The 25,210-nt window shown below is 42.3% G+C and overlaps 1 protein-coding gene across 4 annotated transcripts in view; it reads right to left on the reverse strand.

The window, feature by feature from the left end:
• Positions 1–2,557: 2,557 nt before the first annotated feature.
• LOC122946087 (CLK4 associating serine/arginine rich protein) overlaps positions 2,558–25,210 on the reverse strand; it is a 39,851-nt gene continuing 17,198 nt past the window's right edge. For 3 of the 4 annotated variants that reach the window (XM_044305422.1, XM_044305423.1, XM_044305421.1), the window contains 16 exons: positions 23,418–23,502; positions 22,130–22,266; positions 21,351–21,447; positions 20,475–20,553; positions 20,190–20,263; positions 19,995–20,036; positions 19,060–19,269; positions 17,551–17,811; positions 14,093–14,251; positions 12,484–12,523; positions 11,942–12,002; positions 9,172–9,230; positions 8,461–8,507; positions 5,588–5,667; positions 4,956–4,980; positions 2,558–4,292 (listed from right to left, as the gene is read on the reverse strand). In XM_044305422.1, coding sequence (XP_044161357.1) covers positions 4,250–4,292; positions 4,956–4,980; positions 5,588–5,667; positions 8,461–8,507; positions 9,172–9,230; positions 11,942–12,002; positions 12,484–12,523; positions 14,093–14,251; positions 17,551–17,811; positions 19,060–19,269; positions 19,995–20,036; positions 20,190–20,263; positions 20,475–20,553; positions 21,351–21,447; positions 22,130–22,266; positions 23,418–23,502 — 1,499 coding nt within the window. In that variant the 3' untranslated portion in view covers positions 2,558–4,249. Of the gene's footprint in view, positions 4,293–4,955; positions 4,981–5,587; positions 5,668–8,460; positions 8,508–9,171; positions 9,231–11,941; positions 12,003–12,479; positions 12,524–14,092; positions 14,252–17,550; positions 17,812–19,059; positions 19,270–19,994; positions 20,037–20,189; positions 20,264–20,474; positions 20,554–21,350; positions 21,448–22,129; positions 22,267–23,417; positions 23,503–25,210 lie in introns of those variants that run through there. The other variant, XR_006391211.1, reaches the window with a different exon arrangement.

Here is a 25,210-nt window from a genome sequence, read left to right on the forward strand (position 1 = left end):
AAGTTGATTAATAATTAATATATTATCTGTGAAAATTAATAAATGGGAAAAATGTGGATTTAGACTTTCTAAAAGCATTTATTGATTTTTATCCTAGCGGTTGTCAGCTGTGGGCTCCTATTCCCAGAATAGCAAAGTCAGACTGGCCCACCAGAGTAACAGGATCCTCCAGTGAACCCAGGCTCTGCTAGCATAGTGGGCCCCAAAGATCCAGTAGAAAATAACACATTTGTATCTTTGAAGCCAATCACTTGTCACTGGGGTTTGTTCATTTTAATTAAAGCCCATTAGACATTGTTGATGATTATTGTGGTTGGGCTTAAAGCATAATTTCCTCTGGTGGGCCCAAAGAACACCAGTCTGACCCTGCAGAAGGCTGCCACCAAAGTGAAGAGAGAGCAGCCATGTTCACTCCACTAATTTCAGAAGCCCCACTAGTGAACGAAGAGTAAGCCACACATGCCTTGTGAGCTCTAATCTACTATGGCCCTGTTCTGGATATAGGAGTGGATACCAGCAGTGGGACATGCACGTACCAGACATTGATAGCATAACCTAGTGACATGCCAATGTCACAAATGGGAATAGCCTTTTAAGAGGTGACCTTCCTCTACAGGGAGCCAAGACCTAACGCCAAGCTGGACTAGAGAAGAGACAAAATAGTGGAAAGTGAGAATTGCATAGATGACAGCTAAAGCCCTTCATGCCAAAAAAAAAAAAAAAAGGACTTTTAAAGGCCCATGGTATATTCTAAGGGAAGGAGAGTTAGCATTGTCTGCCAAGGTTACCTTGGGATTCTGATTTATTGCAGATCTGAGAATTGGCCACTCAAAAAGATCAGAAAAAAATAATACAGATAAAGAAGATATACACAGTGACCCTTACAGATTCCACAAAGGGGTGAAGCTCTTTGGTTAAACAATATAAAAGCTGGAACTTTTCAGCAAGCCATTAAAGTTAATCTATGGATGTTTTCCTGATTGAGACTGTTTTTTGTTGAAACGGACTTACCAGGTGAAGCATCGCTGTCATATAATGATACATTACTGAGTTAAGTTTTCTATTTGTATTTACTTAACTTGCCAAAAGAAGGATGATATACCTCTATATCTGTATACCTACCAAACCTAAAGTCTTGCTCTTATCAGCAAAACACCAAAACACAAATGCCCGATGGGTCACTGTGGCCCCACAGAAACAAATGTTATCATCCTGTCCTCAGAATGGCTATACAGTTGAATAATGCAGAGGGGCACAGGAAACAATGGCTCCTGGAACATGAAAGACCATAGTACCCTTCTCTATCCATGAAGACTGGAATGGCAACCACTCTCCTGCAGGAAATGAAAAAGCTGGCTGTTGTACGCAAGGGAGACAACACCCACCAGTGAAGGGAATTGCACACAGTCTGGAAAATGAATTCGGTGATCCAGGGAGGTTGAAGATTTGTTCCATTTGGCCAGAATGACGAATGGAAGAAGACGAGCATGAAACTGAGCATAGGGAACAGCTTTGATGGCTGACATCATGAGGCCAAGACCAGCATGTACTGACAAACGGGAGTGAATGGAGAAACAGGATCACACTGCTATGATGAAGGGACAGCTTCTCTGGGGAGAAACCAATCCTGACCTGACAGGTGTCAAAACATATCCCCAGAAAAATGAGATGAGAGGGAACCAGAAAGATTTGGGAAGTTGATGAGCCAACCAAAGCGACGTAAAGTGTGTGACTATTCTGAGGTGTCCAGATTGGAAGAGCGAGACAAAGACTTGACAAGGACGTTTTCTAGGTAGAAAATTGCCACAATAAATCGGAGTATGTAGGAGAGCCTTTCCTGATGAAAACACTCAGGGCTCTTGTGAGGCTGAAGGGTAAGGCAATGAACTGTTGATGGAAGGGCCCCATGGTGAAAATGATGATTACACTCAGCGGTAATCAGATTTTCCGGACCCCGCGACAGCACCACAGAGAGAGAAAGGATTCGCTCCCATGGACAGGAAACCTGCAGAAAAAAAAAGTGGAGCCCCTCTCCCAACTCAGTGGTTTACAGAGCGTGAGTGACTCCAATCCAATTATGTATACTGATGGCAAAATCAGTTTCTAGGCAGCAGATTGTACTGTGTAAAAAGGGATCTGCAACCCAGATACTATTTTCTATGGGGACAAGTGATCACATCAGCAGTCGCCATACAGGGGAAATGATTGCTGCATGTAGATGTAGCTCTCACCTTCCTTGACGAGATTATATTGGTGCACATAAATACCACAGACTTCATAAATTATGTCATTTAACTTTGCACACTGTTCATTGACTGGGAGGGAATATGCTGTGAATGGACAGTAGGGTGTTGCTTTAGAATACATTCACACTACCGTATGTATTCTGCGGTCCTCAAAATGCGGATTCACAAAAAATATGGATGATCTCTGCGTGACATCTGTGTTGCATCCATTTTATTTGCGGATCCATTGCGCAAAGGGAAACAAAACACGTTTGTGTGAATGTAGCCTTACAGTTTATAAAAAGTCAAGGAAACACACAGGGTCTAGTGCATTAGAAAGCAAAAATAAATTTATTTACATGAACAATAAAATAAAGGATGTCAAGGAACCCAACAAATATTTTACAATATAAAGCTTCCTGTGGAAAAATGAGTTGGCAAACAGTAAAGAATACATCACTTACTATAGCACAGCATTCTAGTAATTAAATTGCTATTGATTGAATTAAACGTAACTACAAAGAACTCATGGTCTGATCAATAAAAGGACCAATAAAGAAGGAGAGAAAAAAAAAAAAAAAAAAGATACTAGTGGCTGGCATTTTACATTAACTTTATATCAGGTATTTTAAGACAAGTTATAAAAAGTGCCACCTGCAAATCGAGCAGCTATCAGAAAAAAAAAAATTAAGACCAAAATGTTACATTCACAGGAAGACTTTACTGGCCCAATACTAGTAATGAGTGAGTTTGTCAAGTCATAAAAAAACAAAAAAACAAAACCAAAAACACTTACCATCTGATCTGCATACAGTGAGGGTAACCAGTTTCAGAATCTATTTATGATCTGGGATGTCTAATACAGAATTCATTCACCTTTCACAAATTTACCTGTCCAACGGGATTGCATATCGGTTATGTCTGGCTAGTTCTTTTTATTGCCTCAGCAAGACACAACCGATTGAAAAATTGTACACTTAGTCCATTTCCAATAGCCAGACAGATAATCAGTGCATTTAATGTTTCCTTGGCTGGCTCTGGCATCTCGAATGATGCCACTGGATCCAAGACTGACACCATTGAAAACTACAGGATCAACTTAGTCATCCACAATACAAAAAACCCAGGGGGGGGGGGAGATCCAGATGTGAACAGCCCTAAACTGATACTGTATACAGCAAAAAAAAATAAAAAATTGGAGCAAAAAATACAAAAAAAAAAAAAAACACCTGTATGCACCACTATACTCAATATTCATTTTCCTGGATCCTAGCAAAATGTTAAAGGAAACCTGTCACTAAAAGTTCTGCTATAAACAGTAACTTGTAGGTGTTCTTGTGACCACTACCTGTCCCTGTCTGAGGACGGAAAATAGCACTTCCTGCAGCAGCAGACGTGGCACGCTGTGAAGTCTCAGTAAAGCTAGAAACACACTCAGGTTTTTATCTAGTTTGAGTTGCAGTTGATGTTTCTTTCTTTAGCTAAAGCCAGCCACAGTGGATCCGACAGAAAGGAGTTGTAGAAGTCCCTTCCTATGTACGTCTCATTCCCTTCAAATCCACCCCTGGTTTTATCTCAAGAAATTACATCAAAACCTGCATGCTGGATTCCAGTCTAGATCAGTAGCACCAAGGTGACCAAGAAGCCTTGCCAAGTCATCAGAATGTGCCATGGCACTAACGGTTTACCTAGAAGCCACATTACAATTCATTAGAGCTATAAAAAAAAAAAAAAAAAAAAAATATCCCACATAATGAAGTTTGAGGATGCAATTAATGCCCCATCAGCAGCTAAATAAAAGACATCTACAAGATGTATAGTTTACAGAGGACCTGCCAAACTACGTGGTAATGTTCAGCCTAATAAAAGATTGATGTCTTGAGGATAAGAGGCCGACAGGTGTCCTTTATACAACATTCTCCCAGACTTACATAGTCCAATATAGGGAATGTACACAGTGACGCAAGTCATATTTAAAATGTACGACATAATACAAGGAGAAAGTCTCCAAGAACCTTGATTGGTTAGTGGCGATGATGTGGGCTCCTGGATCTTGAGCGTGACCTCCTATTAAAAAATATATAAAAAAATATATAAAAAAAATAAAAATACAATAATACAGTTTACACAAATCAGCAGACAAGTAAATGCTTTCACAATTATATGTTACAAACTTTACAAAAGCCATGAAAATGTGGCTATGTTTAAAGGGGTATTCCCATTTCAAGGGATGGCTTCTCAGACACCAAGCAATGTTAAGAATGAAGGGGCAAGCAGCACTGATTTAGGAGGCCCTGCAGGGACCATGGCATTGCTTTAACATGGGCATGGCTGTAGGGTTTTGGGCTGTCTTCATGGCACAACCCTTTTATCACACAGCGATACATAATTTCCTATTGAGATTCTACCAAGTCTCAATAGGGATCTGTAAGGTGATAATGTAATCATGGGTCGTACTGATCATAATTGTTAAGTCTCCCTGTTGCACACAGCACAGCCTCCGTTCCCTAAAATACTCTGGAAAATGAACTGCTCTGTGGTTGACATTGGAAACCACCTAACAGGAACTGCAACTGGTTAAATATGGAGAGTGAGTGAGGCTCTCTACGATTCCTTCCCTTTAGTAACGTAAAAGGGAAGAACTGTATAATTTTGGCAACTATAACAGTCTGTATAAGAAATATGCTAATTATCTTAATGCATAAAAAAAAAGCAATTGTCATTTATTACCTTTTTGAAGAGCTGTGGTCGCGGCCTGAAAGGAGAAAACACAGGCTAGTGTGAAACAATCTGTGGCAAGTAAGGAAAGATAGTTTCTTCTCATTACAGCTTCAGCGGTTTTCTTCTAGCCGATTCAATGCATATTTGCTAGGTTGCAGCAGGATCTCTACCAGACCCCATTACAGTTAGGCTCCAGTCACACGTCCGCAACGTGTTTTGCGGATCCGCAAAACACAGACAGCGGCAATGTGGGTTCCGCATTTTGCGGACTGCACATTGTTCTTGTCTGCAATTGCGGACAAGAATAGGACATGTTTTATATTTTTGCGGAACAGAAGTGTAGACCCGGAAGTGCGGACATCGTGCTGCCCCATAGGAATGAATGGGTCCACAATTTTTTGCGGAACGAAAGTGCGGACGTTGTGAATGGAGCCTTAATGGGGTCGGATGGAGACATTCAAGCTTCAGGCAATGCCGGAATGCAGAGAGAGCTAGTGTGATACTAGTCTTACCAAATTTTGCTATTATTGACATGTCGAATATTTTTGATCAGGGAATAAACTGTAGCCCCTGCTGCTCATATTTAGGACCCCAGCTCAAGGACACAATCAGAAACCATGGGTAATTTACAGAGCGCTTACTATGTCTCGGTGAAGGCGACCGGCTTCTCGTGTAATGCCTTTCCCACTCATCACGCTCTCTCTCACGCCGCTCTCGTTCTCTGAAAAGAAGCAATAACACATGATATTTTAAAAGAGCGCTGAACGTAAAAATAAATGATATAAATTAACAATAAATATACTGGTTGTTAGTCTGCAGGATTTTCTGCATGAACCCGGCAAACTGTCTTGTATAAATCCCTGATGGCCGTCTTAGGGCAGGGTTAACAATGTCCTAGTCCTACCGCAGACAGGGCAGAGGAGGAAGGCTCCTGCTTCAGCCAGTTGTCTTGCAGTGAGAAAATTGCAGTAAAAGGAGGAGGACAAGAATGACCTGAGATACAAAGCTTTATTCACAGATTTTTCAGTTTTAGGGCCCATGCACTGTATTTTCCATTCGTCTATCTGCATTTTGGGGTGCAGGCTCAAAAGGGCAAGCTTTCCCAAAAATCCAATCCAAAAAATAGGGCAGCACTCCAGGATAATGTGGAAAATAGTGGTTTACCCATTGGTGACACAACCAACATGAAGTCTCTCAAATTAAATAAAAAAAATTATATATATATATACACATACATACACACACACACACCTAAAGAATTATTAGGAACACCTGTTCTATTTCTCATTAATGCAATTATCTAGTCAACCAATCACATGGCAGTTTCTTCAATGCATGTAGGGTTGTGGTCCTGGTCAAGACAATCTCCTGAACTCCAATCTGCTCAGTTACTGGGATTTTCACATACAACCATTTCTAGGGTTTACAAAGAATGGTGTGAAAAGGGAAAAACATCCAGTATGCGGCAGTCCTGTGGGCGAAAATGCCTTGTTGATGCTAGAGGTCAGAGGAGAATGGGCCAACTGATTCAAGCTGATAGAAGAGCAACGTTAACTGAAATAACCACTCGTTACAACCGAGGTATGCAGCAAAGCATTTGTGAAGCCACAACACGCACAACCTTGAGGCGGATGGGCTACAACAGCATAAGACCCCACCGGGCACCACTCATCTCCACTACAAATAGGAAAAAGAGGCTACAATTTGCAGGAGCTCACCAAAATTGTACTGTTGAAGACTGGAAAAATTGTTTCTTGAACATGACGATGAGTTCACTGTACTAAAATGTCCCCACAGTCACCAGATCTCAACCCAATAGAGCATCTTTGGGATGCGGTGGAACGGGAGCTTCGTGCCCTGGATGTGCATCCCTCAAATCTCCATCAACTGCAAGATGCTATCCTATCAATATGGGCCAACATTTCTAAAGAATGCTATCAGCACCTTGTTGAATCAATGCCACGTAGAATTAAGGCAGTTCTAAAGGCAAAAGGGGGTCCAACACCGTATTAGTATGGTGTTTCTAATAATTCTTTAGGCGAGTATCAGCACATGATCTTATCCATGTAGTCATTCCGCAAATTATATAATATGTCCTATTCAGGGAAGATTTACTAATTCTGCCTGATATGTAAATATTTATCACTGTGGTTCATGCTGGATAATAAACTTTTTTCGTCTAACTTTACAGCATCTTTTTATTAGCTTACTTTTGGGCAAATTTTGGAATACGGTGCTGCAACTTAAACCAGGCACCGTTTCTGCTAATCCACACCCCTTTCCATTTAAACCACACTTCCCACCTTGGATGAGGCACAATCTGAGCCATAATTATGGCCCATTTTATTAGTAAATCTGTCCCATTGCTTTTACTACCTGAGCGATATTTGCGGCCAAAATTGTGCAGTCCATTACTCTGTTGTGTGGCAGAGGAGCGTCCGGCAGCTACAGATTTAAATTTTTTTTAAACTGAAGTCAATGGTAAAAAGAAAGGCATCTTGCTTTCAAAGGGGCCTTTTTATTAATTATTATTTTTTCTCAAAACCAGTACCTTTCAACTGGATGCAAAAATGTGGTGTAAACGAGGCCTAACGTAGTGGTGCTCATTTCATTGTATAGGCCATTACTGGCAAGATCTTGTAACTAATTGGGGCATGCCAGGAGCACATAATTACGGTATTCCTCTGTGCCCACGACTACTACTTATTTTTGAGTGAGGTTGTCTCCTGGATCGCAAATATACTTGTGTGCATAAGGTCTAAGGCATTATTCACAGTTAGTGTTGGGTCAGTGATTTCCATCAGTGATTGTGAGCTTAAACCAAGAATGGAGCCTCCACAGAACAGAACAGGTGCAGATCTTTTCTTTTTCCTTAATATCTGTAGAGGCTCCACTCCTGGTTTTCGCTCACAATCACTGATGGAAATCACCGACAAAAATACTGACGTATGAATATGGGTCTATTCAGACGTCCATAAGTGGCGGCCCTATGATAGAAATGCCTTTTCTTGTCCACAACTGCAGGTAAGAATGGTAAACGGGAAAAATCTTTTTTGCTGGGCCGCCAAACTGAACTACAGATGCGGATAGCACACCGTATGCTGTCCGCATCTTTTGCAGCCCCATTGAAATGAATGGGTCCGCACCTGTTACGAACCAGTTTCACAATTTTGCAGGACCCAGAACTACGGATGTGTGAATGGACCCTAAGGCTTAATACTGCTGAAGAAAAGCAAATCCAGAATTACAAAGACTAAACCCCATTGCAATCCATCCTATCGATTTGTAGTTCGAGTCACTTTCCCTCACAAGCCAATGGGTTGGTAGTTGTAGAGTCTCAAAAACTCTACTTCTCACCAATGATTATTTACTGCAGCGCAAAGTGTTTCTACATGTGAAAAAGAGCACAAACTATCAGCCTGAACTAACGAGCTAAGGGACATTGTCTGTGACAACCTAGACGAGAGAAACTGTGGGTCATAGATTCTTAAATAAGTTACATCGTTTCACCCACTTCATGCGGATCTTCCGTGCCATAGCTCTGAGCTCATCCTCCCGCTCCTAAGAAAAAGATTAAATTGAAAATAAAATATAAGCTAAGCCTGCTCCATAAGTGGTGGGTTCCAACTATGTAATAACACCTCTAATCAGCACCCTGCAGTAAAACTGTAGGATGACAATTGATTAGTATGGCAGCCTGCAACGTAGTGAAGGCTCCCAGGGCTGCCACAGTACACTGTGTGTTAATAGGAAGTATGGAGAATCCCCATCGACTGCAATAATATACCACTGCAGTCTGAGGTATCTTCAAGTCCCTTGGAGGGACTAAAAGAGAAAAAAAAAAAAAAAAAAGTTAAATGTAGTATTGTAATTTTTTTCCACAAACCATTAAAGGGGTTGTCTCACATCAGCAAATGGCATTTATTATATAGAGAAAGTTAATACAAACCACTTACTAATGTATAGTGATTGTCCATATTGCCTCCTTTGCTGGCTGGATTTATTTTTCCATAACATTACACACTGCGCATTTCCATGGTTATGACCACCCTGTAACCCATCAGCAATACATTAGTAAGTGGCTTGCATTAACTTTCTCTATATAAAGAATGCCGTTTGCTGTAATGAGACAACCCCTTTAAAAAAAATAATATGAGAACTGTCCTGGTCTTAAAGGGGTTACTGTTACAGACAGTAAATGTCTTGCATAGCGTGCAGCTATTACCTGCCGTTCATGCTCCTGCTGTATAATCTTCTCCTGAGCTGCTTTTTTATCCGCCTTGTCTAAAACATAAAAGAAGAAAACCAGTCAGTCAATCTAATGTGGTAGTAAACAATATATCCAAAGCTTTCAAAAAGCTGGATTTCTTCACACCCAAAGCACAGTATTGCCACACAGTAAGGGTTTCCTGCACACAAAAATAGCACAAAAACCCCACATAAATCCAAACAATCACGGTTTTGGTGGGAATTTTCTGCAAAGGGTGAGATCTGCACAATAAAAATGCAACAATAGTTGCCATGCTGCTGATTTCAAAATCTGCAAAGCAGGTTGATTTTATTTTTTATTTTTTTGGGGCGCAAAAAAGGGAAAGCAAAGCGTACATGAGATTTGTCTACCGCAGGTAACCAAGTGTCAGGAACGGTATATAATGATCCGTATTTCTATCTACAGACTTCTGCCTTGGTTAATATATAAAAGAATTATCTAAAGTGAATGTGCAACTGAGGTCGTAAAAATTCTATGTAACTTGATACAAAAGGGCAATTTGTAAAGTGAAGCTTTGGTTTGGGCAGCGCAAAGCTCCTGACAGGTTCCCTTTAACTAGCTATTTTCTGATACCGTTTACAGAGAACTTGTGCAGTGCAATCCGCAGGCAGCATGTTATAGAGCAGGAGGAGCTGAGCAGATCTATATACAGTTTTCTGAGAAAATATCTGCTCCTTCTGAGCTCAGTCCCCATGTGGGTGATCCTATCAGTGATTGACAGCCCTCCCTGTACCAGTGTGTATACAGAGGTAGCTGTCAATCACTGATAAGACTGCCCACTCAGATGGATCTCAGAAAGGAAGTTTAAATGCGCAAAAACGAGATTTTTGTATAACTTACCAGTAAAATCTCTTTCTCACTTTTCCTTGGGGGACACAGAAGACCTTGGGTATAGCTCAGCTCCCTAGGAGGCGTGACACTAAGAGAAAACTGTTAAGCCCCTCCTCCACAGCTATACCCTCAGCCTGGAGAGAGAGACTGCCAGTTGCGTGTCCAAGTAGTGAGAAAAGTCCAACAAGTGGAACCAACAAGCCAACTACCCAACGGGTAAAACAAACTCAGAAACCGTGTAGAGAAAAACAAAGAATGGGTGGGTGCTGTGTCCCCCAAGGAAGAGCGAGAAAGATTTTACTGGCAAGTTACACAAAAATCTCGTTTTCGCGCCCATTTTCCTTGGGGGACACAGAAGATCTTGGGACGTTCAATAGCAGTCCAAGAGGGGAGGGACCACAGCACCAAGGCGAAGCACCCAAAGGCATCAAGAAACCGCCGCCTGCAGACCAGGCGGCCCAAGGCAGCATCTGCTGGAGCCCGAGTATGCACCCTGTAGAACTCGGTAAGGTGTGCAAGGAAGACCAGTGACCGCCTTGCACAAATGCATGGCCGAAGCCTTATGCCTCCGGCCCAGGAGGCACCGACCGCTCTGGTGAAATGAACGGCGACACCAAAAGCAGAACCCTGCCCTTGGTGCGGTAACCACAGCAATAGTCACTCCGAGAAAGCGGAGGAAAGCCGCCCTGGAGGCAGTCAACCCTTCGCACGGACCTCCTGGAAGCACAAGAGACCGAACGTCGACAAGAGTCAGAGATCTCCAAGTAAAAACTGCAAGGCCCAAACAACGTCCAAATCGGTGAAGTGTCCGTTCCCGGGGGTGGGGACGAATGCCTCGTTGAAATGAAAGACAAACACCACCTTCAGAAGGAAGGAAGAGACGGGAGGGCAGTACAAAGGAACCCAAGAGCCGCTCCATGGAAGAAGGTCTTGACAGGCCCAGAGGGCCGGGGAACGGTGAAAGAGGAAGGACAGCGCCGACACTTGAAGCAACAGAGTCCCAGTCCCAGGTCCAGGCCGGACTGGAGAAAGACAGAACCATGGAGAGAGATAGGCAGAGTGGGGGAACGCCCAGCTTCCCACAGAACCCCCAAGTAAAAATCTAAATTTAAACCATGAGAAAACAGTCCTGCAGAGTAGGGAGTGTCTTGCCTCCTTGGACACCAAGCAAAAACTGGCAGTCTCTCCAGGCTGAGGGTATAGCTGTGGAGGAGGGGCTTAACAGTTTTCACTTAGTGTCACGCCTCCTAGGGAGATTAGCTATACCCAAGGTCTTCTGTGTCCCCCAAGGAAAATGGGCGAGAAATACAAGTTATAATGAATCTTTTCCCCAAAATTCTAACGATCCGCTTGGCTCCTTCTGCTCGATAGCATGCTGCCTGCAAATTGCACTGCATTTACGGCAACAGGTTGTCTAACTAAAACAGTGAGCATTCTTCGTCCGGCCGTTTCTCTGCATATTTGCTGGGTTGCGCCCGGAACTCCGCCAGTCCCCATTATAGTAAATAGGGCTGGAAGGAATTCTGGCAGCGCAGGATGTTCCAGATCTGCATTAACTCAGACGTGAAAAATGCCTATTGCATCCCCAAAACTGTTTTTCCTCTCACTGCAGCACCGAATATAAAAGAGGATGCAGAGCTTCATTCTAAGGATCTGAGGGCATCCCTAGAGGTCATAACTTTCCAAGACGTTAATAACCCTTGGTGGGTGACTGTATATAGCACTTTCTTTATATGAAATGCCTCCATTACAGTAGAACATTAAAATTCATCAGTTTTGTGACAGCATAAAGAATCTGCTGCTGTAATACCAGTAGATGAAGACTTCATACCCAATACTGTACCTCAAGTAGAATAAACTTTCTGCCTCCATGCCCTTAACGCGAGATACTTACACTGCTTGTTTAAGGCTTTCTGCATACGAAGTTTTAGCTTCTCCTGTGGAGTTAACTTGGCCTAAAAATATTGGGAAGTAATTTAAAGCATTAGTGGAGGAAGCAAGGCAAATATTCTAGGGAGATTGTAGATGTCAGATACACAGGAAAATGTCTGCTTTCAAAAAAAAGAGAAAAAAAAAGTTAACGAGAATAAAAAAAATAAAAATTGATGTATTAAGATACAATAAACAGAACACTCACATAGAATCTTATGTACAGTCTTCCTCACATAATCATAGTCCATTATATAACTGTACTTATCAGTCACTGCTTTATTCAGGACGATGCGTATCATGTTTTACTAAAACGATCTACATTGTAACATTGTACTAATTTATGTCATCGGCCCACAGTGAAAGTCTCATTATCAGATGGCTTATTGCGATACGCTGTGCAATATAAGGATGGATACACACGCCATGCTCTGTGCAATACACATGCTTGCTAACCACAACACTGCATCCTGTGTCAAGCAACAAAGCGGTAGAATTCTTACTGACTTTGGCTGCTCCGCTCTCTCTGGAAACAGCAAGTTCAGGTCTATAAAAAGACAAATAAAACATTTTTATTCCCACATATTTCAGAGATACCTATACCTTATACTTCTACACATGCACATAAACACTTATTTGCATGGACTTTCTTAAAGGGGTTATCTGAGATAATTAAATCTTGGACAAACCTCAATGCAGTAAAAAAAAAAAAAAAAAAAAAAAAAAAATTTGGGTATACTTATCAATTTCTCCAGTGCCGTTCTCTGTGCTACTAGTTCTCCAGATGCTCACAAACTACAGTAATTGTATGCTTGTATATGGCAATTGACCACTACAGTCAAGCACTGTCCTCAGTGGTTTTCTGTAACAGGGAGTTGACTATTTCAGTTCCCAGTCACAGTACAAGGTTCAGGCGGTCAGTGAGGCAGCCCTATCAGGAGTACGCAGAGCCACCAAAGAGGCACATAAAACAGATGCAGGCACGGAGACCATTAATGTTTTTTTTACATTTTGGGGTCTGAAAGGGAATAAAAGGAGCCACTAGTCTGGGTTCATAGTGTCAGCCATAACTGTCTCCCTTACCGCTCCCCCACAATATTTAGGGATAGGGTAATACACACACAAGCACAGCAGGTCTGCAGACTGGCCCTCTGCTGTATATTTATGTAATGTGGTGCAGAAGGAGTTAAAGGGGTTACCAGACTCGTTGAAACGGATGACCCATCCTCTAAGGGTACTTTCACACTTGCGTTTTTCTTTTCCGGCATAGAGTTCCGTCACAGGGGCTCTATACCGGAAAAGAACTGATCAGTTTTATCCCCATGCATTCTGAATGGAGAGTAATCCGTTCAGTTTGCATCAGGATGTCTTCAGTTCAGTCGTTTTGACTGATCAGGCAAAAGAGAAAACCGCAGCATGCTACGGTTTTCTCTCCGGCGGAAAAAACTGAATACATGCCTGAACGCCGGATGTGGCATTTTTTCCCATAGGAATGTATTAGCGCCGGATCCGGCATTCAGAATACCGGATCCGTCGTTCCGGTATGCGCAGATCGGCAAAAATGTGAAAAAAATGTACAAGACGGATCCGTCTGTTCGCAAGACAAGCGGAGAGACGGATCCGTCCTTGCAATGCATTTGTGAGACGGATCCGCATCCGGATCCGTCTCACAAATGCTTTCAGTCAGCGGCAGATCCAGCGGCCAGTTCCGACGACGGAACTGCCCGCCGGATCACACTGCCACAAGTGTGAAAGTAGCCTTAATTGGTCATCACCATCTGATCGATGGGGGTCTGACACAGGACCCTCGCCGATCAGCTGTTTGAGAATGCCCTAACAGTCCTGTAAGCACTGCGGCCTTCTGGCCGCTTACCATATGGCAGTGGCGTCACAACTGGTCACCTAGCCTAGGTGCAGCTCAGGCCTATTTAAATGAACAATCATGACATCACTGCGGGTAAGCAGCAAGATGACCATGGTGCTTACAGGAGCACCAGGGCCTTTTCAAACTGATGGGCGGGGGTCCCGGGTATTGGACCAGCAGTGATCTGGATCAGTTTTAAAGAGTGGGATAAACCCTTTAATGTATGTTCCCAAGTGGCAGATGATTTCTAACCTTTTCAATCGCTCTCCCCCTGCAGGAGATACTGTCCTTCCTGCTCCTCTTTCTCGATTTGGAGAAGGACTCCTAGAAAAACTACTTTGGCTACTCCCTCGAGGACGCCCGCTGGTCTTTCCACCACGTCCAAATCGGTCTAGTGACCGTGAACGACTTCTGTACACAGGAAACAAAAAAAGAAATATGCTGTCAGACCCTCTGCAAATAGGCAGTCTCCACCTAAATGAGTGAGGTTACAGGATCCTAGGCGTTCAATAACTTGAATAGCAGCTGTGTATGTGTAGCCACTAGAGTTAAGCAAATCACGCTTCCAGTGCTCCAGACTAAAGAAAATAAATACTTAGTAGCCATTGGCTCCTGAACTGAAAAATTTAGGAGCCAAATCAAATCACAATTTTGGTATCGTGACAACGCTACGCCGATCAGATCAGCGTAGGGTTGTTTCGATACCAAAATTTTGATTCGCTTTAGTCACCATAAAAAAGTATTGCGATACTCAATACCGCGCAAAAAAAAAAAAAACACACCAAAAAAAGCTGCGTGCATTTCATGAAACGTTCGTCCCATAATAGAACAGTCCTATCCTATTTTTTGGGGTGACAAGGTGACTAAAAAATGGCGAATGCTCACCGCATAGGAGATATTTTTTTATAATTTAATAGTTTGGACAGCGCTATGCAATATGTTTATTTATTGTTTATATATTTTATATGTAAAATTGGGAAAGGGGGGATTTAAACTTAATATTTTAGGGTACTTTCACACTAGCGTTTTTCTTTTCCGGCATAGAGTTCTGTCCTAGGGGCTCTATACCAGAAAAGAACTGATCAGGCATATCCCCATGCATTCTGAATGGAGAGTAATCCGTTCAGGATGCATCAGGATGTCTTCAGTTCAGTCATTGTGACTGATCAGGCAAAAGATAAAACCGCAGCGTGCTACGGTTTTATCTCCGGCGAAAAAAAAAAAAAACTGAAGATTTGCCTGAATGCCAGATCCAGCATTTTTCCCCATAGGAATGTATTAGTGCCAAATCTTGCATTCAAAATACCGGAATGCACCCGCACTAAATCCAGACCCATTCACTTCTATGGGGCTGTGCACATGAGCGGTGATTTTCACACATCACTTGTGCGTTGCGTGAAAATCGCAGCATGCTCTATGTTGTGCGTTTTTTCACGCAACGCAGGGCCCATAGAAGTTAATGGGGCTGCGTGAAAATCGCAAGCAAGTGCGGATGCGGTGCGATTTTCATGCATGGTTGCTAGGATGAAAGTCTATTCACTGTATTTTCCCTTATAACGTGGTTATAAGGGAAAGGGAAAATAATAGCATTCTTCAATACAGAATGCATAGTAGAAGGTCAATATAATAAACATTGGTGGTGCAGTGGGCAGTGCCAATGAGGGTTAAAAAAAATAATTAACTCACCTCATCCAATTGATAGTCTCCTGTTCTTTCTTCAGGACCTGTGGTGACATCACTGTGCTCATCACATGAGCCATCACCATGGTAATGGTCCATGTGATGAGCTCAGTGACGTCACCACAGGTCCTGAAGAAAGAACAGGAGACCGGCAGCTACGCAATCAACTGGAGGAGGCGAGTTAATTTTTTTAAAATTATTTTTTAACCCTTATTGGCACTTCCCACTGAGCCACCAATGTTTCTTATACTGGGGGGGGGACTGTGCCACCAATGTTTCTTAAACAAATAGAAGAGGGGGGTGCCGGAATCAAATAGCCGGCACCCGACATGTGACAGGGAGCTGCGATCAGCGGCAGTTAACCCCTCAGGTACCGCACCTGAAGGGTTAACTCAACTGTGGCTGATCGCAGCTCCCCGTCATAGAGGTCGGGTGCCGGCTATTTGATTCCGGCACTTATAAGTCTTGGCGCCATTTGTAAATTCTAAGTCGCATTGGTGACCATTTTGGTCGCCATCTGGAGCCCTGGCTTCGGATCATCGATCCAAAGTTGATTCGGTCAAACAATTAGATTTTAATGCAGTCTCCGTACAGAATTAAAATGTATTGGTTCCATGGAGCCAAACTTAATTTCACCCGAAGTCGCGCAAAACTTTGGTGAATTAATTTGGTATTCATTTATGCATCTTTAAAAACATTTGAAATTACGAATTTGAAGTTGTGTTTGGTACTGGCTGGTACCTCAGCACTAAAGCAGACTTTGGATTCCTGATTTCAAAGATGCAGAAATGAATATCGAATTAAACAAAGTCTCAAACAACTTCGGGTGAAACAAATTTTGCCTACACAGAGGCCATACATTGTAAGGCTACTTTCACACTTGCGTTCAGAGCGGATCCGGTCATATAATACAGACGGTGGATCAGTCTGCATTATATTGTAAAAAAAATTCTAAGTGTCAAAGTAGCCTCAGACGGATCCGTCCAGACTTTACATTGAAAGTCAATGGGGGACGGATCCGTTTGAAAATTGAGCCATAGTGTGTCATCTTCAAACGGATCCGTCCCCATTGACTTACATTGTAAGTCTGGACGGATCCGTTTGCCTCCGCACGGCCAGGCGGACACCCGAACACTGCAAGCAGGGTTCGGGTGTCCGCCTGCTGAGCGGAGCGGAGGCTGAACGCTGCCAGACTGATGCATTCTGAGCGGATCTGCGTCCACTCAGAATGCATTAGGGCAGTACGGATGCGTTCGGTGCCGCTTGTGAGCCCCTTCAAACGGAGCTCACAAGCGGAGCCCCGAACGCTAGTGTGAAAGTAGCCTAAGGCCTCTTTCACACTACAGTTTTTTGCGTTCCGTATACTGTGCGTTTTTTGCGTTCCGTATACGGAACCATTTCAATGGTTCCGCAAAAAAACGGAATGTGTTCCGTATGCATTCCGTTTCCGTATTTCCGTTCCGTTGAAAAGATAGAACATGTCCTATATTTGGCCGCAAATCACAGTCCGTGGCTCCATTCAAGTCAATGGGTCCGCAAAAAAAACGGAACACATACGGAAATGCATCCGTTTGTCTTCCGTTTCCGTTCCGTTTTTGGCGGAACCATCTATTGAAAATGTTATGCCCAGCCCAATTTCTTATATGAAATTACTGTATTTGCCATACGGAAAAACGGAACGGAACAACGGAACGGAAACGGAACCACAACGGAAGCAAAAAACGGAACAACGGATCCGTGAAAAACGGAACGCAAAACACTGAATTCAACATACTGTAGTGTGAAAGAGGCCTAAGGCTGTACAGAGACTGGTCTCAGACAGCATTAAAACCGAGGCGTTTGAATGAATCTCAATTCACTCAAGCCTAGTAACCATCTTGAGATCAGTGGCGATTTCACAGTTTGACCCAATCAGCTAACGTATCTCAATTAAACATGGCTTGACTATAGGACAATCCCGATTTCTGTTTGATCAAAAACATCTCAAAATAGGCTTTATATAAATAGACAAAACTTTTGTAGTAACTTACCGAGACCTACGTCTTCCTCCATAATATCGATCACGGTCTGGTGACCTTGATCTGGAATATTTTCTGTTGTCTCTTGTCCATCCTCCACCAGAGTATCTTCTTGCAGGGCTGCGAGAATATCTACGAGAGCGAGAACGGGATACTGATCTACGCCTACGGGTCTCTCTCCTTGATCTAGAGCTGGATCTTGACCTGGAAGACGTTCTGGAGCTTGATGATGTAGAGGAAGACGAGGAAGATGATGTAGAGGAAGACCTCCGTCTAAAGATGAAAATTTAAAAAAACATGCAAAGCAGTTAGAAGGCAGTCCCAGCACACTGGACTACTCTTAATACGACAAGTATATTGTGGAAAATAGATTTCACAGCGACACGTCTTAGCTATTTTCTCCTGCAGCCAGAAGACAAAGTAAGTAAACAACTGCCAGAGTTAGCAACTAGTAACAACCCCCACTTACCACATGTTGGCAAGACCAATCTTGGCTCCAAAAAAATAATGAAATTGACTTACAAAAAATAAATAATTGCAAGTTTTTTCCTGAGAATCTGCATTTTTATTTCATTTAACTACCACTGTACTCAATAATTGATGCCACAAACACTATGAGTTTACTTAAAGGGGTATTCTGGTTTTCTGATATTAATGACCTATCGTCAGTAAAGGTCATCCATATCAGATCACTGGGGGTCCAACTGCCAGCAATCCGGCCAAACAGCTGTTTGAAGGGGCCGTAGAGCGCATGAGAGTGTCGCATCCTCTACAGCAGTGTTCCCCAACTCCAGTCCTCAGGGCCCACCTACCAGTCATGATTTGAGACCATCTCACAGAATGAATACCTGTGGTACATCCTGATGCATTGACACTAATTATATCACCTGCTTAATACTAAGGAAATCCTGAAAATCTGACCGTTAGGTGGGCCCTGAGGACTGGAGTTGAGGAACACTGATCTACAGTATTTAACTGAACGCCATCAACACTGTAGCAGTGGCACAGTTTAATTATGGCTTCCTCCCCTTCAAGTGAAAGAGGTAGCTGTAAGTAGACTGCACCACGGCTACAATGCCAACGGCATACAGCTAATCATTGAAGAGTAGGCAGTGCTCACATGAGCACTGCAGCCCCTTGAAATAGGTGATCAGTGGGAGTGCTGGGAGTTTGACCCCCACCGATCCGATATTGATGACCATATCCTGAGGATAGATGATAAATATCAGAAAAATGGACAACCCTTTTAATACCATTGGGTTATAAGATCTGAACATCTTCTTTGCACCTTTTTATAATTCCTATGCCAGTACGTTTAAAATGCCTCTTTCATACAAATTTATGTTAGAGCATTTAAATTGGGAAACAACAGGGCCATATACAAAAAGTATTACTGCCCCATTCCAATTACCGGTTGGGGAGTTCCGGCCCTTCTAATGCAGAAGACTCTGGGCCTCCCGCCCTCCCCCGTAAAGTCCGACCCATACGACATACGGCTGGGGAGAATCGAAAGTTACCGACCGGGAGGCCTCTTTACGACCTGAAGAAGAAGTCCCAGGGGCCTGTGAATGTGGGGCCCTTTTGTTGCCACTGCTTGCAGAAGTTTGAGCTGCAGGGCCTGAAGCTGATTCATCCTCACTGCCCCCAAAGCTGGTTATAAAAGTAATAGCTTCCTCACGCCCTGGGCTTGGAGTGTGGGAACGAGAAGCAGATGAAGTCTCCGATTGGGACCTGCAGAAAAGAACAGAAGAAGCATTTCTACAAACGTCACAACTAAATAAATTCTCAGCAATACTGTAATGTGATTATTAGACAATGACATTGAAATTTGTGGTTTTATTCCAATTTTAACATCAGCCACTTGACAACACACAATAGGCTGGCAGTTCTTGTTCCTGCAGCTCTACACTATGTAAAATGGAACAGGGTAAGGGCTCATGCACACGGCTGTTGCCCGTATTGCTGCCCGCAAACGGCAATCTGGAAGGTCTGGTGTGCAACAGAGGCCCAAAACCCCACGGAAGCACTACGAAGTGCTCCTCTCCGTGCCTGCGCACCGCAAAAAAATAGAACGTTCTATTTTTTTGGGGTGGAGGCAGATCACGGATCTATTCAAGTTGAACGGGACTGGATCTGTCTGCGTAATCCGCGCAGATGTTTCCCGTGCATTGGGGACCGCAAATCGCGGTCCCCAATGCACAGAACTGCTGACCAATGGCCATGTGCATGACCCCAAGTAGAACTCTTATCAGGTGGGGAATTTAATAATTGCTCTATTCTACCACTGACAGACTAGATACTATAGGATTGATGGCAGCTGTCAAAGCAAATGCAGCCTGCTGTGTGTTGCCTCCAAAATTCCTGCCCCCCTAGAAAATGGGTAAAAATAAAAATTCTCTCTTCTGAAGATACACTCCCTTTTATAATTGCTTCATTACATAACTAATTTTACATACCTTCTGTAAGGATCATAGGTTGGACTGTCTCGTCGGGCATAGCTGTGCAAGGTAAGAAAATAAATAGTAATGATTTAGTTTATACTGAAAGTTATAGAAGCGATAATCAGTCCTCGTCTCTGTAGTCATCTATTTCCCACTGATTAACACTCCGAATGATAATTTTTCTGATTTGAAGAAGCCCTTTCTTTTTACCTGGGTGGACTGATCTTTCTTCCTTTAAGTCGTTTTTCTCTAAACTCTCTTCTCTGCCTTCGGGAACGCCGTCCCTAGAATTACATGGAGACAAGTTTACAATAAAACGGTCCTGCAGGGGACAACCTTTATTAAAGTAAGGAATTTGAGGGAATAAACTGGCCAATGCTCTAAGGACAAGCCTTAATTTATAGAGTGTGATTTTGGGCAAGTTACTGTCTGAAGATGTCAGGCCTGTTGCAATGAACCATGTCACGTCCAGCTGTCTTTGGTGCAGATCCTTACAGAATACATGGCCTTCTCCTCTTCCAAAGCTTTAGCGTGTTTTATTGCTTCAGACTCTTCTTTATCTTTACGTAGCATCCTACAAGACACAAAGACAACCATAAATCAAGTTAAAAAGCAAGCTTCCTATTAATGTTGTGGCTTTCTATTGCAGTAATTACCGCTGTTCTGCTGTGTATGCCTGAGCATACTGGTTTTATTAGTAGCATCAAGTGAATGAAAGAGGTAGCTGTAAGTAGACTGCACCACGGCTACAATGTCAGCGGCATACAGCTAATCATTGAAGAGTAGGCAGTGCTCACATGGCTATAAAACTTATTTTGTGCCACAATTATTTTCACGGACACATTATACTAGCAAAGTAATCAGGGTCAATAATGGTGTCCAGTGTTTATGGCACCAAGTGGAGCATCAGCAGTAAAACAGGAAGCCATAAAATATGAAAGGCCTATAGGTTGTATGCCTCTGATTTGAACCCCATCACATCTTGCTTAAAGCCTATGGACACCTTTGGGGGCATATTAATTATTGATATTGTACTTATTTTAAGCTAAAAATCATTTTATCAATATTAAAAATGTTGAGCCCCTCTATGTACATCCTTCAGATTCTCTAATAACACGCTCTGTATTTTTACTGTGAACCATCAGGCAGCTCAGATGACGGCGCCTTACCTCTGATCTTATAAACACTCATAGGTGAATCCTTATCTAACTGGTAAGAATGTGGCTTAAATAAGTGTTTTTGAGCTATGGTAGGTTAATAACTTTTGAAAACATCAGTTTTGATAAATTGTGGTACTTGAGGAAAGGGATATAACAGTGATAGCTGTTGGGTAGAATACATTTATATTAGTGGCACAACCGCTTTGTGTACCTGACAAAGTCTCCCTCAGCCATCCCATAACTGGTTGCCTGCTTGTTCAGATCAGCAACCTGCTCTTCAGTTACGTCATCAACATCTACTTCCACATCTGAAAAGAACAAGTGAAGAGATCATGATCAGTTTAGGTAAAATCCATGTTCATCATAATGCCAACTGAATTATTTATTCCTTATTGCATACACAAAAACCAACCCATTCTGAACTCCAAGCACTGACCTCTGCCTACAAGTGGACTCACATCTTTACAGGAAACTAGTTAAAGGGGGTGTCCAGGTTCAGAGCTGACCCTGGACATATCCGCTTCTTCACCAAGCAGCTCTGAGATGAGCATCAGAGCATGAATGCCCAGTGCTGTATTGCGCAGGTCAAGAGATTTTTGTTTACAAACTTACACTGCTAGGTGGAGGCTTTCGCCTAGCAGAGACCCGGTACATCACTGGATGTAATGAAGAGGCCCTTGACCTGCGCAGGTCAGCGCAGGGCAAGGGAGAGCATCGGAGCATGAAATGCTCCAATGCTCATCTCAGAGGGGCTGCCTGGGTGAAGACGGGGATATGTCAGGTTCAGCAATGAACACAAGCAACCTCTAACGTGTTTTTTTTATTTTTTTTATAATGGAGTAAACCTTGGCAGACACAGGAAGAACATAGATCCTCCATTCAGATATTGCAACCCTAGTCAGATCCCAGATCTCCATGCTGCAAGGCTCTTCAAATAATACAGAAATCAAAGGAGATTATGTTAGCCAATTATTGCATGAGTAAAAATACCTATGTCTGGAATGACTTCATCTTCATCAGATTTGCTCTCATCATCAGAATCTTCGTCCTCTTTGTCGGAACTTCCTAAATCAGCCACTGTGCTGTCATCATATGTGTACCCAATTGAGGCTTTCTTTTCTGCCAACCTACATTAATAGGAAGCATAAACACATTTACATGAACAAGAAAAAAAAAAAAAAGAAGAAAGTAACACATGGCTATTAGGATGTGATTTGATTGTCCAGTATAAGTTTTTGTACTGCATAGTTATGTGCTGGATTTATATTGCTGACAACCAGAACAACTTATTACATAAGTTTTTTGATTAACTAGGCTTTTTTGGAGAATGAGTTGTATTTATGTAGGTATACATGTCACCACTGAAGCCATTGACTGGCAGGCGGTGGTCAGGCGAGTACATGGAACGTCATCACTTCTGGTCCAGCGGGAATAAGGGATGCAGTGCTGGAGCTGCAGCAGGACTGTAAAAGTTGACCGTTTTATTTCTTTGTCTTAGGCTACTTTCACACTAGCGTTCGAGCGGATCCGCTCATATTAATGCAGACGGTGGCTCCTTTCAGAACGGATCCGTCTGAATTATAACTTAGAAAATTTTTCTAAGTGTGAAAGTAGCCTGAGCGGATCCGTTCAGACTTTACATTGAAAGTCAATGGGGGACGGATCCGCTTGAAGATTGAGCCATATGGTGTCATCTTCAAGCGGATCCGTCCCCATTGACTTCCATTATAAGTCGGAACGGATCCGCTCGCCTCCGCACGCCCAGACGGACACCCGAACGCTGCTTGCAGCGTTCAGGTGTCTGCTCACGGAGCGGAGGCTGAGCGCTGGCAGACTGATGCATTCTCAGTGGATCCGCCTCCACTGAGAATGCATTAGGGCCAGACGGCTGCGTTCAGGGCCGCTTGTGAGCCCCTTCAAACGGAGGTGTGAAAGTAGCCTTATTAAACCAAACTCTGCATGTTTATTGACAGGGCCAGGCATGATCAGGTTTACACTGCCTGGCCCTCTCAAAAAAAGTGGAGAGGGTGAGGCAGTAGCAGAGAGAGCAGAGCCTCTAGGTGTAATGACAACGCCCCCGTTGCTCCTAGAGGCTCATTTGCATATAATAAAGCATCATTTTTCTCAATAATGTGGGCACATATGAACATGGGACCAACACAGATGCCTTCAGCTGCCAAGTGCACATGCAACAGGTCAGCCAGTGTCATAGGTACAAAACTGCTGACAGATGCCCTTTAAAACTTAAGGTGATAATTTATGTCACTATAAAACTTACTTCTTCTTTTCATCATCCCCTGGTCTTTGCAGACCACCGTAAAGTTCATCAATGTAAATCTGATACAGACACTGCTCTTCAGAAACTATATAAACAGAAGCAAAACGAAACAGCATAAAATACACAAAATGTTCAATCAGGAACAATCACATAGAAAAATAAAAATCTCAAGCCTTGATCTCTTTTCAATTTTTTTTTAACCCTTTCATGACCAAGGGTCATTGATGCCCCAATGTCCAGGTCAAAATTTACAAATCTGACATGCGTCACTTTATGTGGTAATAGCTTTGGAACACTTTTACTTATCCACGCCATTCTGAGATTGTTTTCTCGTGACACATTGTACTTCATGACAGTCATATATTTGAGTCAATATATTTCACCTTTATTTATGAAAAAATCCCAAATTTACCAAAAATGTGGAAAAATTCACAATTTTCCAAATTTCAATTTCTCTGCTTCTAAAACAGAAAGTCATACCTAATAAAATATTTATTACTTAACATTCCCCATATGTCTACTTTATGTTGGCATCATTTTGGAAATGTCATTTTATTTTTTTAGGACGTTAGAAGGCTTAGAAGTTTAGAAGCAATTCTTACAATTTTTAAGAAAATTTCCAAAACCCACTTTTTAAGGACCAGTTCAGGTCTGAAGTCACTTTGTGGGGCTTACATAGTGGAAACCCCCATAAATGACCCCATTGTAGAAACTACACCCCTCAAGTTACTCAAAACTGATTTTACAAACTTTGTTAACCCTTTAGGTGTTCCACAAGAATTAAAGGAAAATGGAGATGAAATTTCTAAATTTCACATTTTTGGCAGATTTTCCATTTTATAAAAAAAATTCTTTAACACATTGAGGGTTAACAGCCAAACAAAACTCAATATGTATTACCCTGATTCCGCGGTTTACATAAACACCCCACATGTGGTCGTAAACTGCTGTACGGGCACACGGCAGGGCGCAGAAGGAATGGAATGCCATACGGTTTTTGGAAGGCAGATTGTGCTGGATTGGTTTTCTGAACGCCATATGTTTTTTATTTTTCTGCCGATAGTCTTGTGCAGGGGCTAGTTTTTTGCAGAAAGTGTTGAGGTTTATATTGGTACCATTTTTGGGTACATAGGATTTTTTGATCATTCATTATTACACTTTATGGGGCAAGGTGACGCAAAAATTGGCTGTTTTGGAACAGTTTTCATTTATTTATTTTTACAGCGTTCATCTGAAGAGTTAGGTCATGTGATAGTTTTATAGATAAGATCGTTACGGACGTGGCAATACCTAATATGTATACTTTTTCTTATTTATTTTAGTTTTACACAATAATAGCATTTCTGAAACCAAAAAAATGATGTTTTAGTGTCTCTATAGTCTGAGAATCATAGCTTTTTTATTTTTGGGGCGATTGTCTTAAATAGGGTATCATTTTTTGCAGGACGAGGTGACGGTTTGATTGGTACTATTTTGGGGGTCATACGCCTTTTTGATCGCTTGCTGTTGCACTTTTTGTGATGTAAGGTGACAAAAATGGCATTTTTTTACACAGTTTTTTTTTTTTTTTTTATGGTGTTTATCGGACGGGGTCTATCATGTGATATCTTTATAGAGACGGCCGTTACGGACGCGGTGATACCTAATATGTGTCGTTTTTTTATTTTTTTTAGGAAAAAAAAGGCATTTTTTTTATTTTACATCTTTATTTATTTATTTATTTTTTACTTTTATTTTTTTTCACATTTAATTTTTTTTTATCAAGTCCCTCTTGGATCATGAAGATCCAGTGG

Source organism: Bufo gargarizans, chromosome 9 (assembly GCF_014858855.1).
Source record: "Bufo gargarizans isolate SCDJY-AF-19 chromosome 9, ASM1485885v1, whole genome shotgun sequence".
In the NCBI taxonomy this organism is placed as follows: Eukaryota; Metazoa; Chordata; class Amphibia; order Anura; family Bufonidae; genus Bufo; species Bufo gargarizans.